Source organism: Mustela putorius, unplaced genomic scaffold (assembly GCF_011764305.1).
Source record: "Mustela putorius furo isolate JIRA1106 unplaced genomic scaffold, ASM1176430v1.1 tig00003836_pilon_pilon_pilon, whole genome shotgun sequence".
Classification (NCBI taxonomy): domain Eukaryota; kingdom Metazoa; phylum Chordata; class Mammalia; order Carnivora; family Mustelidae; genus Mustela; species Mustela putorius.
Window position 1 is genome coordinate 17,702,143 of NW_025421989.1, and position 23,703 is coordinate 17,725,845.

At 41.0% G+C, this 23,703-nt stretch overlaps 1 protein-coding gene across 2 annotated transcripts in view; it reads left to right on the forward strand.

Moving 5' to 3' along the window:
* PHEX (phosphate regulating endopeptidase homolog X-linked) overlaps nucleotides 1–17,737 on the forward strand; it is a 201,893-nt gene extending 184,156 nt beyond the window's left edge. The window contains exons 19-22 of one of the 2 annotated variants that reach the window (XM_013064900.2): nucleotides 5,830–5,895; nucleotides 6,895–6,999; nucleotides 11,393–11,469; nucleotides 11,609–11,724. In XM_013064900.2, coding sequence (XP_012920354.1) covers nucleotides 5,830–5,895; nucleotides 6,895–6,999; nucleotides 11,393–11,469; nucleotides 11,609–11,618 — 258 coding nt within the window. In that variant the 3' untranslated portion in view covers nucleotides 11,619–11,724. Of the gene's footprint in view, nucleotides 1–5,829; nucleotides 5,896–6,894; nucleotides 7,000–11,392; nucleotides 11,470–11,608; nucleotides 11,725–14,386 lie in introns of those variants that run through there. The other variant, XM_004769183.3, reaches the window with a different exon arrangement.
* Nucleotides 17,738–23,703: the final 5,966 nt, after the last annotated feature.

Here is a 23,703-nt window from a genome sequence, read left to right on the forward strand (position 1 = left end):
TGGACACACACCACAGGCCCCTTTATTGCATGGTTTTCATGCAATAGAAGTCCATAGTGGGAACGTAATCTAACATATTCACCTAACCTCTTATTGAGATAGGTCACACTTTGTCTCCAGCTCTTTTCCCACAGTAAATGCTGCTGTAACAAAACCTCTCATTGTGTACATATCCTTTTTATCCATCTAGGGTAGATTCCTACTGTCACCAAGAAGTTATAATATTCATAGTCCCACCAGTGGTATATGAAAGAGCATTTCTCTCTTCAGTTATTTTCTCACCAATGTATCAGAACTTTTTAAAGATATTACAGGTGTTAGAAATTTGTCATTCCCATTACAGAATTTTCTCCCAAATATATTACGCATCCATTAGATGGGTGGCATCTTTTGACATACAAAAATTAAACATTGCTATAGATCCAAAGATACCTATTTCTCTTAAAAAATAGGGGTGCCTAGGTGGCTCAGTGGGTTAAGCGTCTGTCTTTGGCTCAGCTTACGATCCTGGAACTCCAGGATTGAGCCCCACATCCCCATATCAGGCTTTGTGCTCAACAGAGAGTCTGCTTCTCCGCTTCTTTCCCTCACCCTGCTCAAGCTCTTTCTCTCTCACTCTCTCACATCAATAAATTAAAAAAACTTTAAAAAATAGTTTCTGCATTTCCACCCTATAACATATATATAATCTCTTGGCTTTTCTGGGAAGGATTCTTTGTTTTTTTAATTTTATATTTAAATCTTCATGCATGTGAAACTTAACTTTTTTGTGGAGTTTTCTTTTATATAGATTTTATTTATTTATTTGAAACAGAGAAAGAGAACACCAGCCGGGAGGAGAGGCAGAGGGAGAAGGAGAAGCAGAATCCTCACTGAGCGGGGAGTGTGACCTGGGGCTTGATCCCAGAACCCTGGGATCATGTCCAGAGCTAAAGGCAGATACTTATGACTGAGCCACCCAGGCGCTCCCTTTTTATGGAGTTTAATATGAGAATTCTTTTCTTCTAAAAGGATAGTCAGTTGATCCAGTATCATTGATTAAAAGATATTTTTTTCTCACTGAATTGAGTATTTGTCAAATTTTAGATTCTCCTATATATTGACATCAATTTTTGGATTAGCTATTCTGTTCTGCTGGTATGCATGTTCAGTTCTACACCAAGGTCTTATTACCATGGCTATATGGATTATTCTGGTATCTGTCAATACAAGGTCTCCCTCACTGCTCTTTTATGTGCTTGGCCATTCTCAGGCAAATATACTTCTGTATATGTTCCAAGATCATGTTACCCATTCTCACCCTGTTCCCCAAAGAAAATCCCATTGGGATTCTAAGTTAAATCATACTCAGAGGATGGAATTGATATTTTTTGTAATATAGTCTTCTCGTTCAAGAACATGGTATGCCTTTCTATCTGCTTCATACCTGTTTTAAGTTTTCCAATACAACTCTACAGTTTTCTGTATATACTTTATCTCCTCCACATTGTTCTTACTTCTTTTTCGTTTTCCTTATTTTGCTGGTTTGGTCAGGTTTTCATGCCCTCTCCGTACTATTAACTTTTTCATGTACTTTTTCATTGCATTTTCTGCTCCTGCTTTCATAATTATAAAAATGGGTTTCTCTCGTTGTATTTGACAGTAAGAGACTAGTAATGAAGAATTGTTGGTAGGGTATGGATCTGTAGGAAACCCTTACTAATCTAGAATATAGATGCACACACTGTATGCTCCTACACTGTACAGTCAAGGGGACAGCCCATAACAGAAGCAAGAGAACACACAAAACTGTCTTGGTCCTCCTGGTTCTTCAGCCATGTTCAGCACCAGGAATGCCATTCCTTGTCCAGGCAATGGAACCAGAGGCTGTATCCTTGAATAGTATCTCTAGCTCTTTCATCACTGTTCTGGGAAGCCATTTATTTCTCTGCCCATTTATTTCTTTAATATCTACAATTAAGTCATGAGAAGATATGAAATGGGTGCCCCGTTTATCTATATTCAATGTAGAGGTTGTCACATTATGAAAATCCATCTAGATTATATGTTGCTTCAGGAAGAGCTTAGGGGAGGGGTTCTAGAGTCAGATAGAGGTTCAAATCTTGACTCAACCAGTTACAAGTTTTGTGAACATGGGAAAGTTCCTAGACATTCCTGACTCTGAGAGTCTTCATCTCTGAAATGGGTCAGTGTTTTGGAACTCACTCATTTGTAAGAAGTAAATGACAGAGACTATGTAAAACACCAGCATCATGCCTGACGTGCAGTAAGTGCTAAGTAAATTGTAGCTGATATTACTACTACTTTGCAACATACTCATAGGTACTCCATCCTAGGAGAAAACAAAGGCAAAGATTTGGGGGCTAAAACCAAACAAAGAAGAATAGAAGAGCAGTTTCTTTCGATGAAGGGAATACATATTTCCTGATGATTGTTACCGCAGGCTTGGGTGCTATACTTTTTGCCTACCTAAAACAAAGTTAATCCTCATACTGGTCCCAAGAGGTATACATATTGCTAGCCTGTTTGACATGTAAGAAAACCGAGACTCAAAGAGATAAAAACCCACAGTAGAACCTAGATTAGAATTTAGATTGGTGTGATTTCAAGATCCATATTCTGGGGGCGCCTGGGTGGCTCAGTGGGTTAAAGCCTCTGCCTTCGGCTCAGGTCATGATCCCAGGGTCCTGGGATCGAGCCCCGCATCGGGCTCTCTGCTCAGCGAGGAGCCTGCTTCCTCCTCTCTCTCTCTGCCGCCTGCCTTCCTTGCCTACTTGTGATCACTGTCTGTCAAATAAATAAATAAAATCTTTTAAAAAATCCATGTTCTGTTTTTTTTTAAAGATTTTATTTATTTATTTGCCAGAGAGAGAGAAAGAGGGAAAGCAAGCACAGGCAGGGGGAGTGGCAGGCAGAGGGAGAAGCAGGCTCCCCTCTGAGCAGGGAGCCCGATGGGGGGCTTGATCCCAGGACCCTGGGATCATGACCTGAGCTGAAGGCAGATACTTAACTGACTGAGCTACCCCCGCACCCCCGAAGATCCATATTCTTGCCCCCTATATCATGCTATCGTTCTCTTCTTTTACGTTTATTTTAGTCCTGGTTGGTGTATTGGTGGGAGGACTATTCTACAGCATCCATATGGGCTAAAATGTCAGATACTGAGAGTGAATTCTGGCAAATGTGTACCTCTGTCACAAGGACCATAGAAAGGGGACGCCTGTGTCAGCATCCATCCATTCAGCCATCAGGAAACAGTTTCAGTTTCATTCGCAGAGAAGAAAGGTTGACTTTCTTTGTGGATATAAGATTCTGTGCTTTATTTTCTGGCTCCATTCATGGACGCCGGTCCCCTGTGCCTGAATCCTTGGCAGTGAACTGGAGAGGGCTCCAGCAGAGTGCCACAGAAGAAGACCATGAGCAGCTCATGGGGCTTGGAGGCAAACCTATGACCATATGGTCTACTGAGGTGGTCTAGAGTGGGAGGAGCCAAAGGGGGAGGGCTACTCCCCAGACCTCCGATTTTGATAAAGCTTAGAGGAAGGAGATTAAATTCCAGTGTGAGTAGATGTGTAAACAGAAGCGCCGGAATCAAGAGCAGTTGCGACATGACAAGAGAGCATATTATGAAGCAAAGACTCTGGAAACAAACTGCTTGGGTTTAAATCTGTGTGAAATGTGGGCAGTTCCTTTAATCCCTGGAGTTCACTGGAAGCAAAGCCCAGGAAGGGATTTCGTAGGTAAGTGACTTATTTAGGAGGTAGTTTCAGGATAAACCTGTAAGATGGTGGTTGATTTCAAGAGAAACCTATAAGAGAAAACATGTTGGTTTCAGGAGTTTAGCCTCAGCCTGATCCCATAGAAGGTTCTGGAGCCTGAATCGCACCACAGAAATTGTTCAGCCTGGGGTAAGGGGCTAGGCAGTTCTCAGTGCACATCAGTTAGTTCTTGAGAAGTAGGGGATCACCTGCCAGGAATCTTCACGTGAGACGACTCTGCTAAGCTAAGGTTAACCTTCTTGAGCTAGGAGCAGTTGTAGGAATGGGTGTGTAGTCCTGGTGGAAATGGGGATCTGCTGCGACACCAAAGACTTGTGCTACACGCTCTGAGCTCTTCTTTCCCCTTGTGTTAAGCAAGGTGGTGGTAACAGCACTTACGATGGAGGATTGTCGTAAAAGAAAGAATGTATGTCAGAGCAGGAGGGGAACTTCGGGGGACCGAAGCTAGGAGGGTCCTGGGTGATTACAGAAATAAATGTTATCTGAAGAGTTGTTTTTATCCATTGTGACTGCTTGATACCTGGGTGACTGGCCTAGCTTAAAAGTAAAGAGTGCGTAGGATTCACAGCTTTAAAGTTGAGAGCGGGGTGTGTACATTTCCTGTTGCTGCCATCACAGATCACCACACACTTAATGGCCTGAAAGAACACAAACCCTGTCCCGCAGCTCTGTATGTCCCACTCGGGTCTCAGTGGGCTTAAGCTGAGGTGTAAGCAGAGCTGCTTTTCTTTCTAGCTGCTCTGGGAAGAATCTGTCGCCTTGTGGTTTCTCACTCTTAGAGGCTGGCCACATTCCTTGGCTCCTGGCCCCTTCTTTCCTCAAAGCCAGCAGTGGCTGGTCACAGCTCACATTGGATCACTCTGACACACTCTCCTGACCCCCTTTTCCTCTGCTTACATGGACCCTTCTAGTTACACTGCTCTCGCCTGGGTAATGCAGGCTAATGTCTCAGGATCCTTTATATAATCATAGTCTAAAAGTTCTTTTGCCACGTAAGGTAACATTTGCACAGGTTCCAGGAATTTAGGACATAGACACCTTGGGTGGATGGGTGGGAGGTATTATTTTGCCCCTTAGACAGGGATTGACAGGCTTTGTCTGCAAAGAGTAATTATGGTAAATAAGCATGGTTTTGCAGACCACAGGTCTCGGTGGCTACTTAGCTCTGCTGCTGTAGCAGGAGCATGGTTGCGACGGTACGTCCACGACTGGGCATGGCTGTACGCCAATAAACTTTGAATTATGCACACTGAATTTGAACTTGGTGTCATTTTCACATGCCACAAAATATTCTCCTTCTTTCGCATTCTCCCCACACCCCACCCATTGAGCCACGTGAAGTCTGATTTCACTTTGTAGCCTACATAGAAGAAAGGGGCAGGTTGGATTCTGGCTTGTGGGCTGTATTGGTTTAGAACGCTTTTTTGTCCTGTCCTGCGTAGGGATTTCAGAAACTGTCTTCAAAGGTGTGGAGGAAGTTTTTCGCCACGCTTGGCCGGTTATCCTGCACATTGCAAACCTTGACCTTGTGGCCTGGGCTACTTCTGTTTGATCCCCGCCCCCTCCCCCACCCATGAGAACTACCTTCCTTTTAATTTTTCATGGACGTAGCTGAGGTAAAATGGTGATGGTTCATGAAGTTTTGTTCCTGTGTGGATCGTAAATGTTTGGAAACACAAAGCACACCGAAAAGAATACTCAAATGATATGAATGAATCAGAGAAAGTCGTCTGTATTGACATTTCTACTTTTACTCCATTAAGCCAGAGCCACTCAGAATATTGTTAACATTTTATTGGAGTTGGCTCAATTGGTGAGAATACAGAGGTGGGTGAGAAAGAAACGTGTAGCATAATAAAATAGAAATTATTGTATTCAGAAGCACCTTGCTGGAGTTAGTTTGCCATCTCACAATATATTATGACTACCTGTGATTTAGTCCATGTAATTTTCTCTTTAAAATATGGTACTCTCCCTAGCTATCACATTTATGCCTCTTGCTGAATGATAGTTGGCTGAGAAACACTCTTTTTTTCTTTTTCTTTGTTAGGTGAAGGGGAAGAGGACCCTGGGAGAAAATATTGCTGATAATGGAGGTCTGCGGGAAGCTTTTAGGGTACGCACTGCAACATTTGCTGTGATTTTTAAAATTAAACTATTGAGTGCCATGTGAGTGTCCCTCAATTTACACTACAGACATATTCTTGAGGAATTAGATTTCTGTCAATTCTGTGAATTTCTGTAAATAGAATTATATTTCCACATCAATGCTGTCCTGCTTTATTATGTGAATAGAGCTGCATTTCTTTTTTTTTTCCTTTTTAGGGTTTAAAGTCACCCTAAAGAATAATAAATGTTAAGAATCATGTATTTAAAAGATAGCTTTCAGTAGATGCATTCACAATAATATCAAAACATGCTACAGAAATCTCCTCAGGGCTATGTTCATATGAGTTTTCCCCGAGTATACTGTCTCTATAGCCCTTCTTGCGATTTTCTCTTAAAATACCAAACTTCTGAATTGTGGCCAGAGGCTAGTAGTTCTCATATAGTGGGGGGAGGGCAGGTGAGAGTCCCTAATAATGTTTCCATCATCCACTGGTCCTTGGTTAAACAAGAAATATAAGGATGATGTGGGAAGATTTTCAAAAAGGTAAATGCATTTGACGTCAAGACCAGAGTATTATTCTGAGGTTACACCCTTCCTGTATTCTGGTTAACATATATTTTCTAAAATGACGGTGAGTTTTCCCTTTTATTTGGAAAAAGAAAAATTTGGCCCCATAGGTTAACCCCCAAATTTATTTCCACAGCCCTTGCCATTGCGTTAGGAAAAGAATAGCTTCTTGGTCCGGGAGGAATTATTTAACACGTGACTGCTTTGGCCCAGGGGCTCTGGTATCTAGTGAGGGTGAGGTCTTCTCACAGGTGCAGCTGCCCCACTGTTAAGCTACACAACATTGATTTGCATTTCCAGGGGTTGGTTTGTTAAAGGAAAACTCTGACAGGCTGCACTTTGTTCCTGGTGGGGGATCTATTTAGGATCTCAGGCCCTGGATGAGAAAAGAGGAGGGCCAGCATTGCAGGGCATCAGCCTTTCTGCTTCCCTCCCCAGGCTTACAGGCGGTGGATAAACGACCAGAGGCAGGGAGTCGAAGAGCCTCTGCTCCCAGGCATCGTCTTCACCAACAACCAGCTCTTCTTCCTGAGTTACGCGCACGTGAGTAGGCCCAGAAAGGGGCTGCCAAGGTGAAATGCGGGATTTTGGCTTCTCCCGTGGTCAGAAGTTCAGTGGTATAGCTTTGATTTTAGCTGAAATGTGATCTTGCTGTTTATTTTCAGGATAAATTTCACCTTCTTCATGTTCTGTGAGACATAATTAATGAACCAGTCAAGTCAGGGTTTATCGGTGTTGTTTGTCAAGTGGGTGACCAGTCCTATCATAACCCACTTGGTATTTCTTTAATATATGCTGACTTCTTAATGTATGCACTACACTTTATAACCATTTCTAGTGATTCCTTCTTTGGCTTCTGGCACTCTGCCTTCTGCTGCATTTCTCTTTTTTCTTCTCTCTCTCTCTCTCTCTCTTTTTTTTTTTTTTTTGCGTCACTGGCCGACTGTATTCCACCACTTTCAACCCGTGGAGGGCCCCCAAAGCTGCGTTTCCCACAGCCAGGTGGACTGGTGAAGACGGCCTGAGCTGAAAACAACATCAAAACCAAGGAGAGTCTCATTTATTCTTCTCCTACCCCCTTGGGAGGGAGACAAACCATAAGTGACTCTTAATCTCACAAAAACAAACTGAGGGTTGCTGGGGGGAGGGGGTTTGGGAGAAGGGGGTGGGATTATGGACATTGGGGAGGGTATGTGCTTTGGTGAGTGCTGTGAAGTGTGTAAACCTGGTGATTCACAGACCTGTACCCCTGGGGATAAAAATGCATTATATGTTTATAAAAAAAAAAATTTTAAATGTTAAAAAAAAAAAAACAAGGAGAGTCATCTCACCCATTTGTGACTTTGATGGGCTTTCCGAACAGAAAGCGAAAGAAGATGTGTACTAAAAAACACACAATTCTGAGTTGAAGTCTCTGGCTAATGAGATAAGCGCCAGTTCTTGGTTGCTATTGGTTATCGCCCGGGCTTATGTCACAAACGTGTAGGCCTCATTTTCAAAGCAGGCAGGGAGGAGCCAATGAAGGTTCTAACACATGGCTTCACAGTGGGCAAACGTGCAGCCCTAAGACCACAGTTGTTACCAGCACAGCCTTCTTTTGCTCAGTCTTCACTGTCTCCTCAGAAAGCTGATTCCTTCCCACATCTTCTCTGGTTGAGCCCGGCTAAAGGAGTCCCATTTTTCTGCTATCTTTTATTTCTTAAAGTTGACATGACAACACTACATAAATGTTGCTTTATCAACATGACAGCAGCGTACCTGGAGTCACTGAAATGACCTTCCTTTTTAGTTTTCCTGTTGCTCTCAACACAGCCTGGTCTTTGGGTCTTCCCGGTTAGAAAATCTAGATTCTTCTCTCTTACTTGATTTGTCTGTCCTTGTTTTCATGACATGGGTTCCCAAAGCTGGATGTTTCATCCTTCTATCTCCTCTTTAGATCTTTAGATTCATCCTCTCTTTCTCGCCGTTACCCTGTATCTCATCCTCTGTAGAAGGCCCTTGAGCTCTCCTATTCTGCATTATCCCAACAGCCTTAAGACATGTTTTTCTGCCTTTGGGGTCTTTCCACCACTATCTTACATGCCCCTGAAATACTACTTTTTATTTCATTACTGGCCTGCTCAGGGAACTGCAGTGACTCCCACATCGAGGCCAAGCACGTGCCGCTGGCTCTCATCATCGTGTCCAGTCTTACCCCACTCTACACAACCAGCTCTGAGTTCTTGGCGGCTCCGCCACACTCACCCTTAGCCAGGCAGGCGTCCTCCTGGCCACCCAGCAGTGTTAGGCCTCTTACTGTCTCTGGGGCGTTGCTTGTGATTTTCCTTCTGTAATGTGACCTCCTTCGTACTCCACCCCCTCAGATGATTTAATCCTGTCGTTATCTTTCGGGCTCCAGGTTGAGTTCCACCTCCTCCACATTTCCCACAAACTTCCCCAAGGACTCCAGCTCTCTCCTTCTCTCTCTTGTCTTTTGAATCTCCAGCTCCTTTACACTTCTCTTCATTGCTATGCAGTTTAGTCCTTAAATGTTCTCAAAATGTTGAGGACTTTTAGTTTTATCTCCATAGTTAATCTTCTGGATCCCTGTATTTCTTATGTATCCCCATAGCACCCAGCAAAGATGCTGGGTATCTTGAAAATCTTGACATTTTTAGATGAATTGCTTAAAAATGGTAAGAGTAAGTAACAGTTCAGTTAAGGAGGGTTTTTTTTTTTTTTTGGTGTGTGGGGGGGAGTCAGTACTGGGTCAGATATCTCAAAAAACACACACAATATAGTTAGAATTTTTTAGAGCAGGGGTCGGCAAACTAGGACCCATGGGCCAAATATGGCCTGCTGCCCATTTTTGGTAAAACTCTTTTATTGGAAAAGAGCCATGCTCTTTCCTTTGTGTTGTGGGTAGCTGGTTTTGTGTGACGGTGGCAGAACTGAGTTGAAACAGAGACCTTCTCGTCTGCAAAACCTGAAATACTTAATGTCTTCCCTTTTACCGAAAAAATGTGCTGACCCTTAGTCGAGAGGACAAAGCACAATGTCCATTGGTTCTTCCTTCAGATGTTAACTTACTTAATTAAAGCCCATCTTAGTTATATCCTAGTTATATCTTTTCATGTGTAAACTAATTGGTAGCAACATTACCTTCGTAATTTTTGAAATGTCTTCAAATAAAATTCCGAAGCATATCTGATTTATTTTAAACTAAAGAGATTTAGGGAAAAAATGTAAAGCTATTTTATGTTACTAATGAGAAATTTATCTTGGAGGTTTTCCTACTGACAGAAGGAGGAGATTTTCAGTCTTTTGCACTTTGGAAGAAGTCTGCTTATAGGGAGTGAAGTTATTTTCCCTCCTGAGAGGATTCTAGGAAAACAGTGACAACCATAGTGTGTTTTCAGAAGTCTCTTAAATGGTTTGTGAAGCAAAGACAGCGCTAAAACAATACCATACAATGATGTAAGAATATAAGAAGAAATAACACAAGAAAAAGTGAGGTAATGGCGAATGTGGGAAACAACTTCAACTTAGCTAGCCTCTGAGGAACTGAAGGCATCATATTACAAAAGCGTCTTCACAGTCACATGCAGACTGTTTCTCTTCATCAAAAGCAATAGCAGCACATCACCTTTTCCACTTCCTGTGTTCCTGTAGTTTGTGTTACCTGCTAATTTTTTTCCCTCAGATAATCTTATCCTTCTACTTCTCTCCATTCCTGTTGATCCTTATTTAGTGGCCATTCATCGAGAACCTTCCCATAAATTTATACTCTTCAAACTGATCTCTAATTTCCTCTGCCTGATAAGTCTTTTAAAAACATGGTTTTATCATTTTCTTGCTCACAGACAATGTTTAAATATAGTTTAAATTCTTTAGCTTGGGGCTCAAGACTTCAGAAATCTGGCAACATCCTCTCTCTACCCTGGTCTCCCATCACTGCCCATTATGTACCACGCAGTCCAGCTACAGGGAATGTCTCGCTTTTTTTCCCTCTCGGGTAGGTCTTTGCTTCTATTTTCTTCTGCCCTTGGAATGTACCCCATCATTGCCTGTCTCCCCGTTCTTTTCATACTTCAAGATTATATCATGTTTCCAGACACATTGCAAGTCAGGATCGAGTAAGTTACAGTGCAGGAGCAAGCAATACAAAGACAGTTTCTTTTGTGTTCATGCCCCCCATCGAATGCGGGTTGAGAGAGGGGCTCTGCTTGTAGTTTTTACTCAAGGACCTGGGTTTTGGAGTCTTGATTTCAACACATGCTTAACATGTTCACCATTGGAGTAGGAAATTGGTATGAGGAAGTGTACAGTGAACCTTCATGTGGCTTCTTAAATTGTTCTTAAGATGCTTAGAACTTCTGCTAGGTTTTTAAAGCTTCCACAAGGATGTGCTGTCTATACTTCTGCTCACATTTCATGGATCAGAGCAAGTCTTAGAGCTTTGCCTCACTTCTGTGTCTATGGAGAAGTGTTTTCGTATCCAACGCCCTGACTAGGGGTGACACAAGCGAGGCACCTAGGGTGCAAAACACTCACTTCCCATGACCATACTCTGTAATAGATGATGGATTCATTTTTTTTTTTCCTGTTGGACTGAATATGGTTGAATTTGGTAAGTCCTCTTCCAAGCATTATATTATTTGAATTAATACATTGGTCGATTCCTGGACATATACAGTGTTTTCTTGATTTAAGAATTGTGTCTGGAACCTGTCGTAATTTACTCAAATTGTGGAATTATGCACAACAATAAAACCTTCTACACTGGGGATTAGAATAATAGATGCTGTTACTGGTGAAGGTTTTACCTGATCTACTAAAACTGTTTGTCATCCACTGAGTCCAAAATTACTCTTCAGTATAATTTGGAGCAGTTAAGGAGGTAGAAAGTGTGTAATTGGAAAGGAAACATAATTATTGGCATGCTTTTCTCTTCTAGGTGAGGTGTAATTCCTACAGACCAGAAGCTGCCCGAGAACAAATCCAAATTGGTGCTCACAGCCCCCCTCAGTTTAGGTAAATGGGCAAATCAGTGACCCTCTTTTTAAACTGTGCATGTCCTACCTCTTCCCTGACTCAACTGTCCGAGTGTTATACCAAACAGGAGATCGGAACAAGAGCCTGTGTTGTGAACAGCAGTCTCTCCATTTTGCAGACAGAAATAAATACTTGGCCTCATGCTTAGTGAAATAAGTCAAGCAGAGAAAGACAACTATCATATGGTCTCCCTGATATGAGGAAGTGGTGATGCAACATGGCGGCTTAAGTGGGTAGGAGAAGAATCAATGAAACAAGATGGGATTGGGGGGGAGACAAACCATAAGTGACTCTTAATCTCACAAAACAAACTGAGGGTTGCTGGGGGGGAGGGGGTTTGGGAGAAGGGGGTGGGATTATGGACATTGGGGAGGGTATGTGCTTTGGTGAGTGCTGTGAAGTGTGTAAACCTGGTGATTCACAGACCTGTACCCCTGGGGATAAAAATATATGTTTATAAAAAATAAAAAATTAAAAAAAAAAAAGAAATACTTGGCCAAAGAGAAGCTGAGCACCTTTTCTTTCACTAGCAGGAAGCTAGTCTAGTCCGCATTCTCTTAAAAAAAAATGTCCATGGTAGGCATTTGTGCATGCCTCTAGCCCATTGCTATAGCAGGAGATCCATGAGCTAGTACAAGACTCCAAAGGTAATTTAGAATCCAAATCACAACTTTAGTATTATTTCTCATTTATTATCTTCCAGTTTTTGCAAGGCCCCAGTCCAGGGGTGCCATGAGCACCATGGCTGCTTAGTAAATGGGAATATTTGGTTGATCCAACCACCTACGTTTTTTGTGTGTGGGGGAGGGGCACGAATGTCTCTTTCCTTAGACAAGGATGAGAGCTCACATACTATACCTTAAAGCACACAGAGCTCTGGTGAATTTTGTGTTCTAGAGTATCCTGTTTCATGAAAGCCTCTTGTTCTTCCACGCAGCCGGCTGGCAGAATGAATGAATGCCCGCTTTCCGAATAGCTCGGAACACAAAACGGGATGTATGGGGATATTTAGCTATTAGAATTCATATCTGAAGTCAGAGCGCTATGTTTTGGTTTTTAGTTTGAATCATTTTTTGAAACAGTTGCTTCAAATGAAGGGAAAAGGATGATGACCTGCAATCTTAATTGTCAGAATGATGAAATAATAAGTGAAAATAAAATTAAGGTTAGGGTATTTACCCAGTGCTAGGTTTCTAGCCCCTTTTGAGATTTTCTGTAGTTGGGGTCAGAGAAGTATAATGGGGGCTATATAAGAAACCGTAGTAATTTTTTATTGCCCAATTCTTTCCTTAGAGCTTGTCATACCTGGATATCCTTATGTTTAATGTTTAAATGAATCCATCAGCACAGTGTAGGAAAATCATCTAAATTTTCTCCTATATTTAAAAATCTTACTCCTAAAACCTTGCTTTAGAAATGTTCCAGAAATTGACTCTAAATTACCCAGGAGCATAAAAATCTAATCACAGTGTTAGAAAATTCTACCCACTGGTCTAAACTGTCAAAAAATGCTGACAGTCTCTAATGAACTAAAGTATGCTCCCACTGATGAGTGGTGCAGATAGAAAGCACACAGTAGATTAATTACTTAACAGGTAAGATTTTTAGAAACTAATTTCCTTTTACTAACTAGTTGCCTGTAATATTGGATTTTAGCTGATAATTTACAGAGTATACTTACTAATTACCAGCTAAATTCTCTTTAGCATTTGCCCAGGGTGTATCACACTATGATATATATGCATCCCTACTCATATATCCCAGTTAAAACACAGGAGGTTTGAATATAGGCCACTATATTCCTTCACATGCCCATAGGTCACATAGTCATTAGGGAAGAAATAGTAACTAAGAATGCTGAGTCTCTCTAGTCAACACTCTGAGCATGCAGTTGAGTAAGAAATAGATGAGGGGGCAGTTTTTGCTGGCTTGTTAGTGATGTCTGCAGTAACTATAGATTTTGAGTACAGCAGAAATCACACAATGGAAATAGCACTGCCAACCAAAGTGCTGAGTAGGAATCCACAGTCTTTACTGCAGTCAGGGAACTTGTAAGGACACCAGATTTTGGAACCAACTCCGGTAAAACATTGCTCATCAATAACGAGTAGATATCATTCATTAGTTTGTTGCCTGGACTGAACTTGAGGTAAATACGAACCTTCAAATGTAATAGGAATGAAGCAAAAGTGTTTTTGTAGATTGGGTGAGGTCGTAGGTAGCAATGACATGAATGAATCTTACAGACATAATATTGAGTGAAAGAAGGCAGGAACAACAGAGTGTGTACTGTGGAGTCCATTCATACGAAGTTCAAAAACAGGCAAAACTAATCAGTGGTGATAGAGGTCAGACTGTAGTTCTCCTTGGAAGCTCCACTGGTAGGGCACACCGTGGAGCCTTCTAGGTGCTAGAAATATCCCATATCTTGTTCTGGGAGGTAGTAACATGAGTATACACACATGAACAAAATCAGTGAACTTTACCTTTCAGGTGTGTGCACTTTATATCAGTTATACCTTCCATAAATGTTAAAAAAATTGAAAGCCCAGGTATTGGTAAATCTAACAGTTTATAGGAATCTGTAGATTTATAGGACTATACAATCACATACATGATTTATAGGAATTGTAAATCCTACAGTTGATAGGAATTTGAGGGTATTGGGAAGATTAATCAGAGCATTTGTCTGACTTTCAGGAGGTGTTGGTTCTAGTCTCAGCTCTGTGAATTTCTTTGGAAATTTACTTCTCCCTTTTGGGCTTCAGTTGTCTCCCCTCTAAACAGATGAAATGAATGCAACATCCCTGTGAGCAGTACACTGTTAAAGTTTTTTTTCCAGAACCTCTTGCGATGGAAGAATTAAATGACATGAGCTGTGACATATCTTTTCCAGGGTCAATGGTGCAGTTAGCAACTTCGAAGAATTCCAGAAAGCCTTTAACTGTCCATCGAATTCCACGATGAACAGAGGCCCGGACTCCTGCCGACTCTGGTAGCTGGACCGCTGGTTTCTGCCATCCCAAGAGCCACGCAGTACCAGTAGAGGCCACACGGAGCGCTCGTCGCCACTGCTGTCAGCCTGTATTCCCCGCCCCACCCCGCTGAACTCCAGTTTTTAGTGCATCTTCCGTATTTGGGTGTTGGTTGGATCGAAAGAGTATATTCAAATTGTAGGGCTCGGAATCTAAGAAGGGATCTCAGTATGTTTCTTGACAAAACCAGACTAACAGAAATAAATCTCTAGGCTACTTTTGTTAAAACATTATCTGCTGAATTGTTGCTCTTGCCCATTTTTAGTGTGAAAACAGCTAGGTGGTATACACCGTCTTAAGCCACAGCTTCGCAGGGACCTAAGCATAATTTATCCAGAAAAAAATTCGGTCTATTGAATGTGTAACCCTCAATGACGAAGACATGTTCCTGGAACACCTGGTAGTTCTTGTTGCTCTACGGAATGCGCTGCTGCTAGGTTTTACGTATCGCCATCCACCACGTTTATTAACTCAATGGTGGTTAAGTTAGAAATGTGTTGGAGCTTCATTTTACAATTTTTGCTGATATTTTTGCCTTCAGTTCAGAAGTTTGTTGGGATGAAAATGCATCTTGCAGCTTCGGTCTGACGTAGCTGATGGCCCTGTTTAAGTCAGCATGAGCAAAGCTGGCCGAGAGGCTACTTGAAAAAGGGTTTCAGTTCTTCAAATAGAAAAAAGAAAAAAGGATGTGTCTTTAAGGCCCAGAAGAAGTCAAAACTCCTCATCACGCAACAGTAGAGACACGAGGAGATGAAATCTCCACCATTTGATCTCTTTTGCCCAAGCCTCAATGATTATGTCTCTCTGACAGACACTTTTCCTTTGTCCAATTCTTACTTGTCTCGTTACCCTCATGTATGTGCATTTTTCTGTTTCTGAAATGAGAAGACATTGAGAAAATGATTTTCTGATTCTCTGTTAGGAACTAACGGCTTTTATTCCCCCTTTAGCTTAAAGGCACAGATACTACATTGAAGTGGGTGCGAAGTAACCTTGTGTTTTGGCTTGGTTAATGTTACTGCTCTTTGAAAAAAAGCTTTTTGAAAAATTTGTTGAAGACATTTTAGAATTTATTGATTAAATTTAGAATTCCCTGCATAGTCCAAAGAAACATAATTTTCACCGTCTAAGCCTTCTAAAGAGTCTGTTAGAAAGAGCAGGACTAAGTTTTTGATCCTCAGGACTTGATGCTTTCATGTGAACTTGTCCATCTCTTATTAGTGTGTATCTGTAGGATAAAATTGTGATGGCCTTAATCTGGCATTTCAAGTTTTTAAAAATAACTTTCCTCCCGGTGCATTATTCATTGTATATGCAGTTTTGGCCGATAGGAAAATCTCAAAAGCAAAAGGACAAGTTCAGACTAACTGTGGGGCCATTTTGCACCCCTGTGATTTGTTGTCCTTTTTTATTTTTTAAATGTTAAGTTCGTGCCATGTCTTTTTGTCACTGTGGGAACTTCTGAAGGGGGAAAATTGCAGGGGCAGCATCACGAGGAAAACAGTTACACTGCTTTAGGGGAGAGTGATTTTCCCCTTGACCTCCTCCTCTCTGAATGAATCAACTTTTGAAGTGCAGCTAGTTTTTCTTCCTTTTAACCAAGGCTTAATGTAACCTTTGTTCATATTCTTAAAAGCAAGGGCAGTTAGGGTGGGTCTGCTGGGAGTGGACAAGTGTTTTCTCTGGAGGAATCATTCTGATTTGTTTCTAGTACAAGATGCTCCTTGTTTTACGCCAGTACTTGGACATTTAAAATCAGTTGTGGTTTCTTGTGCTTTTATGAATAGCACTTTCCTTCTAGATTTCTCTTTTTAGACTCCAAATAAACACATTCCTGCAGGTCAGAGAAAGTGTTTGATTTCTGAAAGCACAGGCTGAGGATTGTAGAAATGCGCATCAGTCACTTGCTGGTTGAGGACAGCTGGTTGGTGATCAGCTGGGGTCCTACACTTTCTAAATGATGTGGCTGCCTTGTCCTGATTAACTTGACTTGACATAAGTCCGCTATCCAGAAAGTTGCGGATACGACGGCCGTGATTAAAACAAAATAAACCCAAAGCAGCGATACCAAATCCTCAGTACTAGCTAGAACAATAATTGCGGTAGGATTGGATTTCCAAATACATGCTCATGTTTACATTTTCAGACGACACTCTCGTTGTTCCTTTTCTTTAATACGGATCGCTACAGGAAGCAGACTTTGAGTAAGTGGTAGAGGGAAGAAGGTAAAACACGAGTGGAAGGAAAGGTAAAAAAGTAGGGAGAAGAATATGTTGCTGACAAGAAGACAGGATTTGGGCAATCCTTGCTAAGCTCATCCACTGGAGTACAGCCATAAAGTTTTACAAAAATAATCGTGGTAAGTCAAAAGGAAATTAGATATTGGATCACAGACTAGAACTGCCGTCACATACTTTTCTGATTCATATACCAGATGTTCTGCCAATGGACTATTGTCTGCGTGTTGGAAGGAGTTAGGTTTTTTTTTTTTTTTTTTGAAAATTCTCCCAGATTAGTCAAGGATTTTATGTATATAAAGTGGTATTATTTGAGCTTATCTTCACTGCCCAAAGTTTGTTCAGCTTTTCACCAGCCACACAGCACTGGCCTCCTATTTCCATTTTTGCCTTTTATGAGATGGACTTGGACATGACAGATGCAAGCTCAGGATTCGTAAATTATCCTGAAGTTTATTCAGTGCCTTTCCTCAATGGAGCTTAAAACATAGCACATAAATTTTATCTTTTTTAGCCCTGGAGCATCACTAAAAAGCAACAAGGAATGATGGCTTGCCACACAGGTTATGCTCATGCCAGAGAAGTGGAGAGAGGTTTGAAATTGCTTTGTTGAGTATCCCAGAATCAGGAAAGGCAGAGTCTTTGTTCTGTGGGCTACTGACCTCTGCATTAACCTTCATCCCTAGATCACCCCATTTCTAGATACATTTATTCTCTTAGTATTTCCATAATCACTTAGCATTTGATAGGCTTCTTCCTTGAGATTTTTAACGTAATGTCTCAGTGGCATATTAAGGTAAGGAAGAATATGCTTGCTACATGCAGCTACACTCTCGTTACTGGTGGCTGTACTCCCACTGGTCTGAAGAAAGGTGTACCTGCATGATGCGTTTTATATCTAAATGGTCATTGTATTTTCTTCTCTTGTAGAACAATGTGAACAGTCATTTTAAGGACAATAAAAAGTTGAAGATTTTCTGTTTCCTCTCTCTTTATTTTTATGTATGTGTGTATATGTGTGTTTTACTCTCTTTTAAAAAATATAATTGATTGTATCTGTTAACACATTCAGTTCTGTTTTAGACAGTCCTGTTTGCCCCCCAAAGAAACGTAGTCTTGGTCTAGGAAAGTGGGATTTGAATGCCTTAACTTGGCAGACAGTGAGAGATTTGCAAGATGGTCATTGTATTTTTTTCCAGAATGTAAGTCAGCAGAGGTGGCTTATTGCTTATGCAGTAATATTCCTATTGAGGAAAAGGGAGGCTTCTGAGGGAATTATGAGCCACAATAGGGCTGGTCTTAACAAAATGACGGTGAACATTACAGTTAGTATCAGACCAAAGAATCTCTTTGGGCTCTCACTTTTCTTTAACGATCTAGTCCATTTATAGTCACTCAGCACACCATAACTGAACACCTGTTCTGTTTATCTCATGGAACTAGCTGTATTAGGCAGATTAGATGCTGTCCCTGGGCCTCAGTGAATAGTCTTGTCTTACGTGGGAGACAGGCCCGTAAGCTGTTAGAATTACCCTGCTTTGTGGCGAATGTGGTGATATTCAAGGACATCAGGTTATGCTTCGGTGCACAGAAAAGGAATTACTCAACTCCCCTCTGGTGGCTGCTGTCGGTGCTCTCTCTCTGCCCAAATCACAGCAACTCCCCTTCCCTGGGCACTCTAACCTCACCTGGGTGCTTTTCTTTCTAAGTGGCCCAGGCTCTCTAGGGGAGCTGCACTCATGCTACTGGAGCCTCTTTGCCTGACACACACTTAGAGAACTGGAAGTGCTTGGGATTTTTGTTTCCCCCGGTGACCTTTGGACAATGAGTGATGCTGGACAACACAAGCCTGTCTGTCTTGCCTGAGTCCAGACAAATCTAGAGGTGTACCATAGAACCCATACGGCTCTATGGGGACATTTTGAGGTTAGGCCTGTAGGACAAGTAGAGTCCCTTATTGATTATCTTAAACACTTTTCTGGCACTGATAATGTTCTAAGATCTGAAAAAGCACTGGTTTTTCATAGGCGTGCCATAGGGACCGTGTGCGGGAGACAGGTATCAGACGGGTGACAGAACTGGTGGGGAATAAGTGGCTGAGTGTAGCCTGTTAGTGCCTCTCTTAGAGAGTTTGTTCTAGTTTCTGAGCTGATCCTCGAAATAAGAATTCTTGTGTATGGGGTAGTGGCAGAAGGAAAGATGCATAGAAATGATAGTTGATGAGTGGTCTCTGGGGGCATGGGCAGGAAGGAGGAGCTTTGGGGGAATGGAGGCGAGGAGTCTAGAATTTCTCATGCTGTGGTCTCTATGAGAAATTTTTATGAGACCCAAGACGTATTGAGTCTGATTCAATTGGTAGATAAATATCTAAGTGGACCTGATCAAAATTTGAAGGAGGCAAATGTTTTCAGTTAGTTCTAAGGTATTTGCATGTCCCTCAAGTTTTTTTTTTTTTAATTAAGATCACACTAGCTGTTGAAACATTAACTTAATGGCTTAATCCAATTTAGGTTTATTTCTTGTTTTCATTGCATACAAGATGGCTATTAATGGTCAGTGAGCCTCTCTCTTCCAGTTGGTGATTTAGGGACCCAGGTTCCTTCCACATTGTGAGTCAGCCATTTTCAACATGATTGAATACATGCTCATCTTACAAGAAGCTGGTGGGTAGAGGGGAAGAGGCCATGGAAGATACTGAGTGGAAGGTTTGGTCTGGTTCCAGGAACTATCTGTCACTTCTGCTCCTGTGCCATTGGCTAAAGCTCAGTCATGGTGGCTAAGCCTAACCACAGGAAAGACTGGGATGTATAGTCCAGCTATGTGCCCAGAAAGAAGAGGAAATGGGTTTGGCCATCAGCTGGGAATCCCAGCCACACCTTCAAAGGTGAAATACAGGACAGTAACTTGGAGTTGTCTAAATTCTGGGAGATTGCTTTTGGACACAGCACAATGGAAATTTTAAAATGCCATTGGTAGCCTGCAGTTTATTCTCTAGGAGTCTTTTTAATTAACAGCTTAATTGGATAATTTAATCCCCTTTAGAATTGGAGATATGAAAATGAAAATGAGATACTCCCTGTGATCTGACAATACCGAGCTTTAATAAACACACCAAAGTGAGCCCGGAAATGAGTACCGCAAAAGCATTACTATAATTTGTGATCAGTGAAAGAAACCTGATCTATAATTTTAATAATTTCTAAATGGTTTAGATACATGTTTCGTTTGAATGTGCATTTTGTTTTGTTAATTGCCTCAATTAGATAATGGAATATAAGATTCTGTGGCTATGCCATATATGTATAATATATTCTAAGCTTTTAAAATATATTCCATTGAGACAGTAAATAAAACAACTTATGAAATAAAGTCTTGTGCTATATCTTCTAATATTTTTAGAGAATTCGGTGAAAATTGTTTTTACTTCTCCATTATGAGATGAGAAATTACTCCTCATATTCTTATTTTGAGCTTTCTCCACTTGAAAGACAAACTGAGAATTAAGAGTCCAAGAAAGAAAGATGAGTATTCGTCTACAAACCATAGAAGTACTGTTTGTGTTCATTCTGGCTTGAGATCCATTTTATAGAGAATGAAGAACCAAGTGATTAAATTACGATCCCCCATATAAAAGCTACCTAAAATATTGAGCATCATTTCTGCTGGCAGGTGGGCTGAAACGTCTGCAGATGTTCTAGGCAAGAAGAGACATATAGTTTACCATCTAGAAGTACACTCTGGCAATTTTCAAACTGACTTAGTAGTCAGTGGAATCAGTATCTTGCTTATAGTTGCACAATCCTTCCACCCCATTGACATTTGATGAACGAAAAAAATAAGACTACAGCAAACTTATTTTAAAATTAACCAGATTTTTAATTGACATTTGTAATGAATTTTTTTTCCCCTAATAACAGTCTTGATGAAAATGGCTTCCATTTCTGGAGACCCACCCCGTGTAGGCCCTCTGCCAGGGTCTTCCATGCTTTACAGCCAATCCTCACAACAATCTTGTAAAGAATTGTTGCTGTTTTTTCACAGGTGAGGAATCCTTACTTGATTGACCACATTAGTGATTAGAGGAGCCAGGAATAAAGTTAATTTTGTCTGACTTCGAAGTCCATTCTCCAGTGGTCTACGGGGCATATGGAACAATGTTCACCAACCCGATTTTAAACCCGATTTTCACATTGTGTTCCAGAGTCATCTGTTAGAAAATAACATGAAGAAAGGAGTCCATTTACAGGTATTTGTACTTGATGGTAGTTCTGTCCTGAGTCCTCCAGAAACCTCTCTACTACCTGCTCTTCACTGATGAGGCCAGCTACTATTCAGTGATCTTGTCCCATGTGCCAGGTGTGCACCAAATACTCTATTTTCATTTTCTAATCATTCCAATCATTCAGAAACCTACTATCCCCATTTTATAGATAAGGGAACTGAAGTTAATGACTTGCCCTTGATTATATTTAGCTAGAAAGTAGCAGGGCCAAACTTGTGTCCCAATTTTATGCATGTGTTCCCTTGGGCAGACATAGAGCTTTGATGACCTTAAGCCCAGGATTTCTGGGCTGAGCTATCCCCCCATTTCAGTTAATGGATTCCCCCAAATGTACCTGTGTTCAGTCCTGTGACTGCCTGTGCACTCTCTGTTCAGTCTTCTAACACCAGAATGTCTGCCAGTCACTTCTCCACAGAATAAAACCTTTGTGACCCTGCCTCTGGGCAGTTGAGGGCATGTGGCTACAGTTACTGACTTTAAAGCAATAACCTTGTATTTAACCCTATTGTGCCTACTGACATTCACTGGGATTTGGAGTGTCCAAGTCTTGAGACCTATGGTATTCTACAAGCAGCTTTAGCTTTTTTTTTTTTTTTTTTAGTTAACATATAATGCATTATTTGCTTCAGAGGTACAGGTCTATGAATCATCAGTCTTACACAATTCACAGTATTCACCACAGCACATACCTTCCCGAATGTCCATAACCCAGCCACCCTATCCCTCCCCTCCCACCTCCCAGAAACCCTCAGTTTGTTTCCTGGATTTAGAGCGTCTTATGGTTTGTTTCCCTCCCCGGTCCCATCTTGTTTCATTTTTTCCCTCCCTACCCCCGAAAAGCCCCCACACCGCCTCTCAAATTTCCTTATATCTGAAATAACACCTGATAATTGTCTTTCTCTGATTGACTTATTTCGCTTAGCATATTACCCTCTAGTTCTATCCACATCATTGCAAATGGTAGGATTTCATCTTTTTGATGGCGGCATAGTATTCCATTGTATGTATGTAAATAAATATTTATACACTGCATCTTCCTTATCCATTCATCTGTTGATGGACATCTAGGTTCTTTCCATAGTTTGGCTATTGTGGACATTGCTGCTATAAATATTCAGGTGTATGTGCCTCTTCAGATGATCACATTTGTATCTTTAGGGTAAATATCCAGTAGTGCGATTGCTGGTCATAGAGTAGCTCTATTTTCAACTTTTTGAGGAACCTCCATGCTGTTTTCCAGAGTGGCTACACCAGTTTGCATCCCACCAACAGTGTAGGAGGTTCCCCTTTCTCTGCATCTTTGCCAACATCTGTCATTTCCTGATTTGTTAATTCTAGCCAATTTGACTGATGTGAGGTGGTATCTCACTGTGGTTTTATCTATATTTCCCTGATGGTGAGTGATGTTGAGTACTTTTTCATGTGTCTGTAGGCCATTTGGATGTCTTCTTTGCAGAAATGTCTGTTCATGTCTTCTACCCATTTCATGATTGGATTATTTGTTCTTTGGGTGTTGAGCTGGATAAGTTCTTTATAGATTTTGGATACTAGCCCTTTTTTTGATATGTCATTTGCAAATATCTTCTCCCATTCTGTCGATTGTCTTCTGGTTTTGTTGACCATTTCCTTTGCTGTGCAAAAGCTTTTGATTTTGATGAAGTCCCAGTAGTTCATTTTGTCCTTGCTTCCCTTTCCTTTGGTGATGTTTCTTGGAAGAGGTTGCTGTGTCTGATGTTGAAGAGGTTGCTGCCTGTCTTTTCCTCAAGGATTTTTGATGGATTCCTGTCTCATATCGAGGTCTTTCATCCATTTCGAGTCTGTTTTTGTGTGTGGTGTAAGGAAATGGCCCAGTTTCATTTTTCTGCATGTCCAATTTGCCGAACAACATTTGTTGAAAAGACTGTCTTCTTTTCCATTGGATATTCTTTCCTGCTTTGTCAAAGATTAGTTGACCATAGAGTTGAGGGTCTATTTCTGGGCTTTCTATTCTGTTACATTGATCTATGTGTCTGTTTTTGTGACAGTACCATACTGTCTTGATGATTATAGCTTTGTAATAGAGGTTGAAGTCTGGAATTGTGATGTTACCAACTTTGGTTTTCTTTTACAATATTCCTCTGGCTATTCGGGGTCTCTTCTGGTTCTGTATAAATTTTAGGATTATTTGTTCCATTTCTTTGAAAAAAAAAAGGATGGTATTTTGATAAGGATTGCATTAAATGTGTATATTGCTTTAGGTAGCAAAGACATTTCCACAATATTTATTCTTCCAATCCATAAGCATGGAACACATTTCCATTTCTTTGTGTCTTCCTCACTTTCTTTCATGAGTACTTTATAGTTTTCTGAGTACAGATTCCTTGCCTCTTTGTTTAGGTTTATTCCTAGGTATCTTATGGCTTTGAGTGCAATTATAAATGAAATTGATTCCTTAATTTCTCTTTCTTCTGTCTTGCTGTTGGTGTATAGGAATGCAACTGATTTCTGTGCATTGATTTTATATCCTGACACTTTGCTGAATTCCTGTATGAGTTCTAGCAATTTTGGGATGGAGTCTTTTGGACTTTCCACATAAAGTATCATATCATCTGCAAAGAGTAAGAGTTTGAGTTCTTTGCCAATTTAGATGACTTTTACTTCTTTTGTTGTTTGATTACTG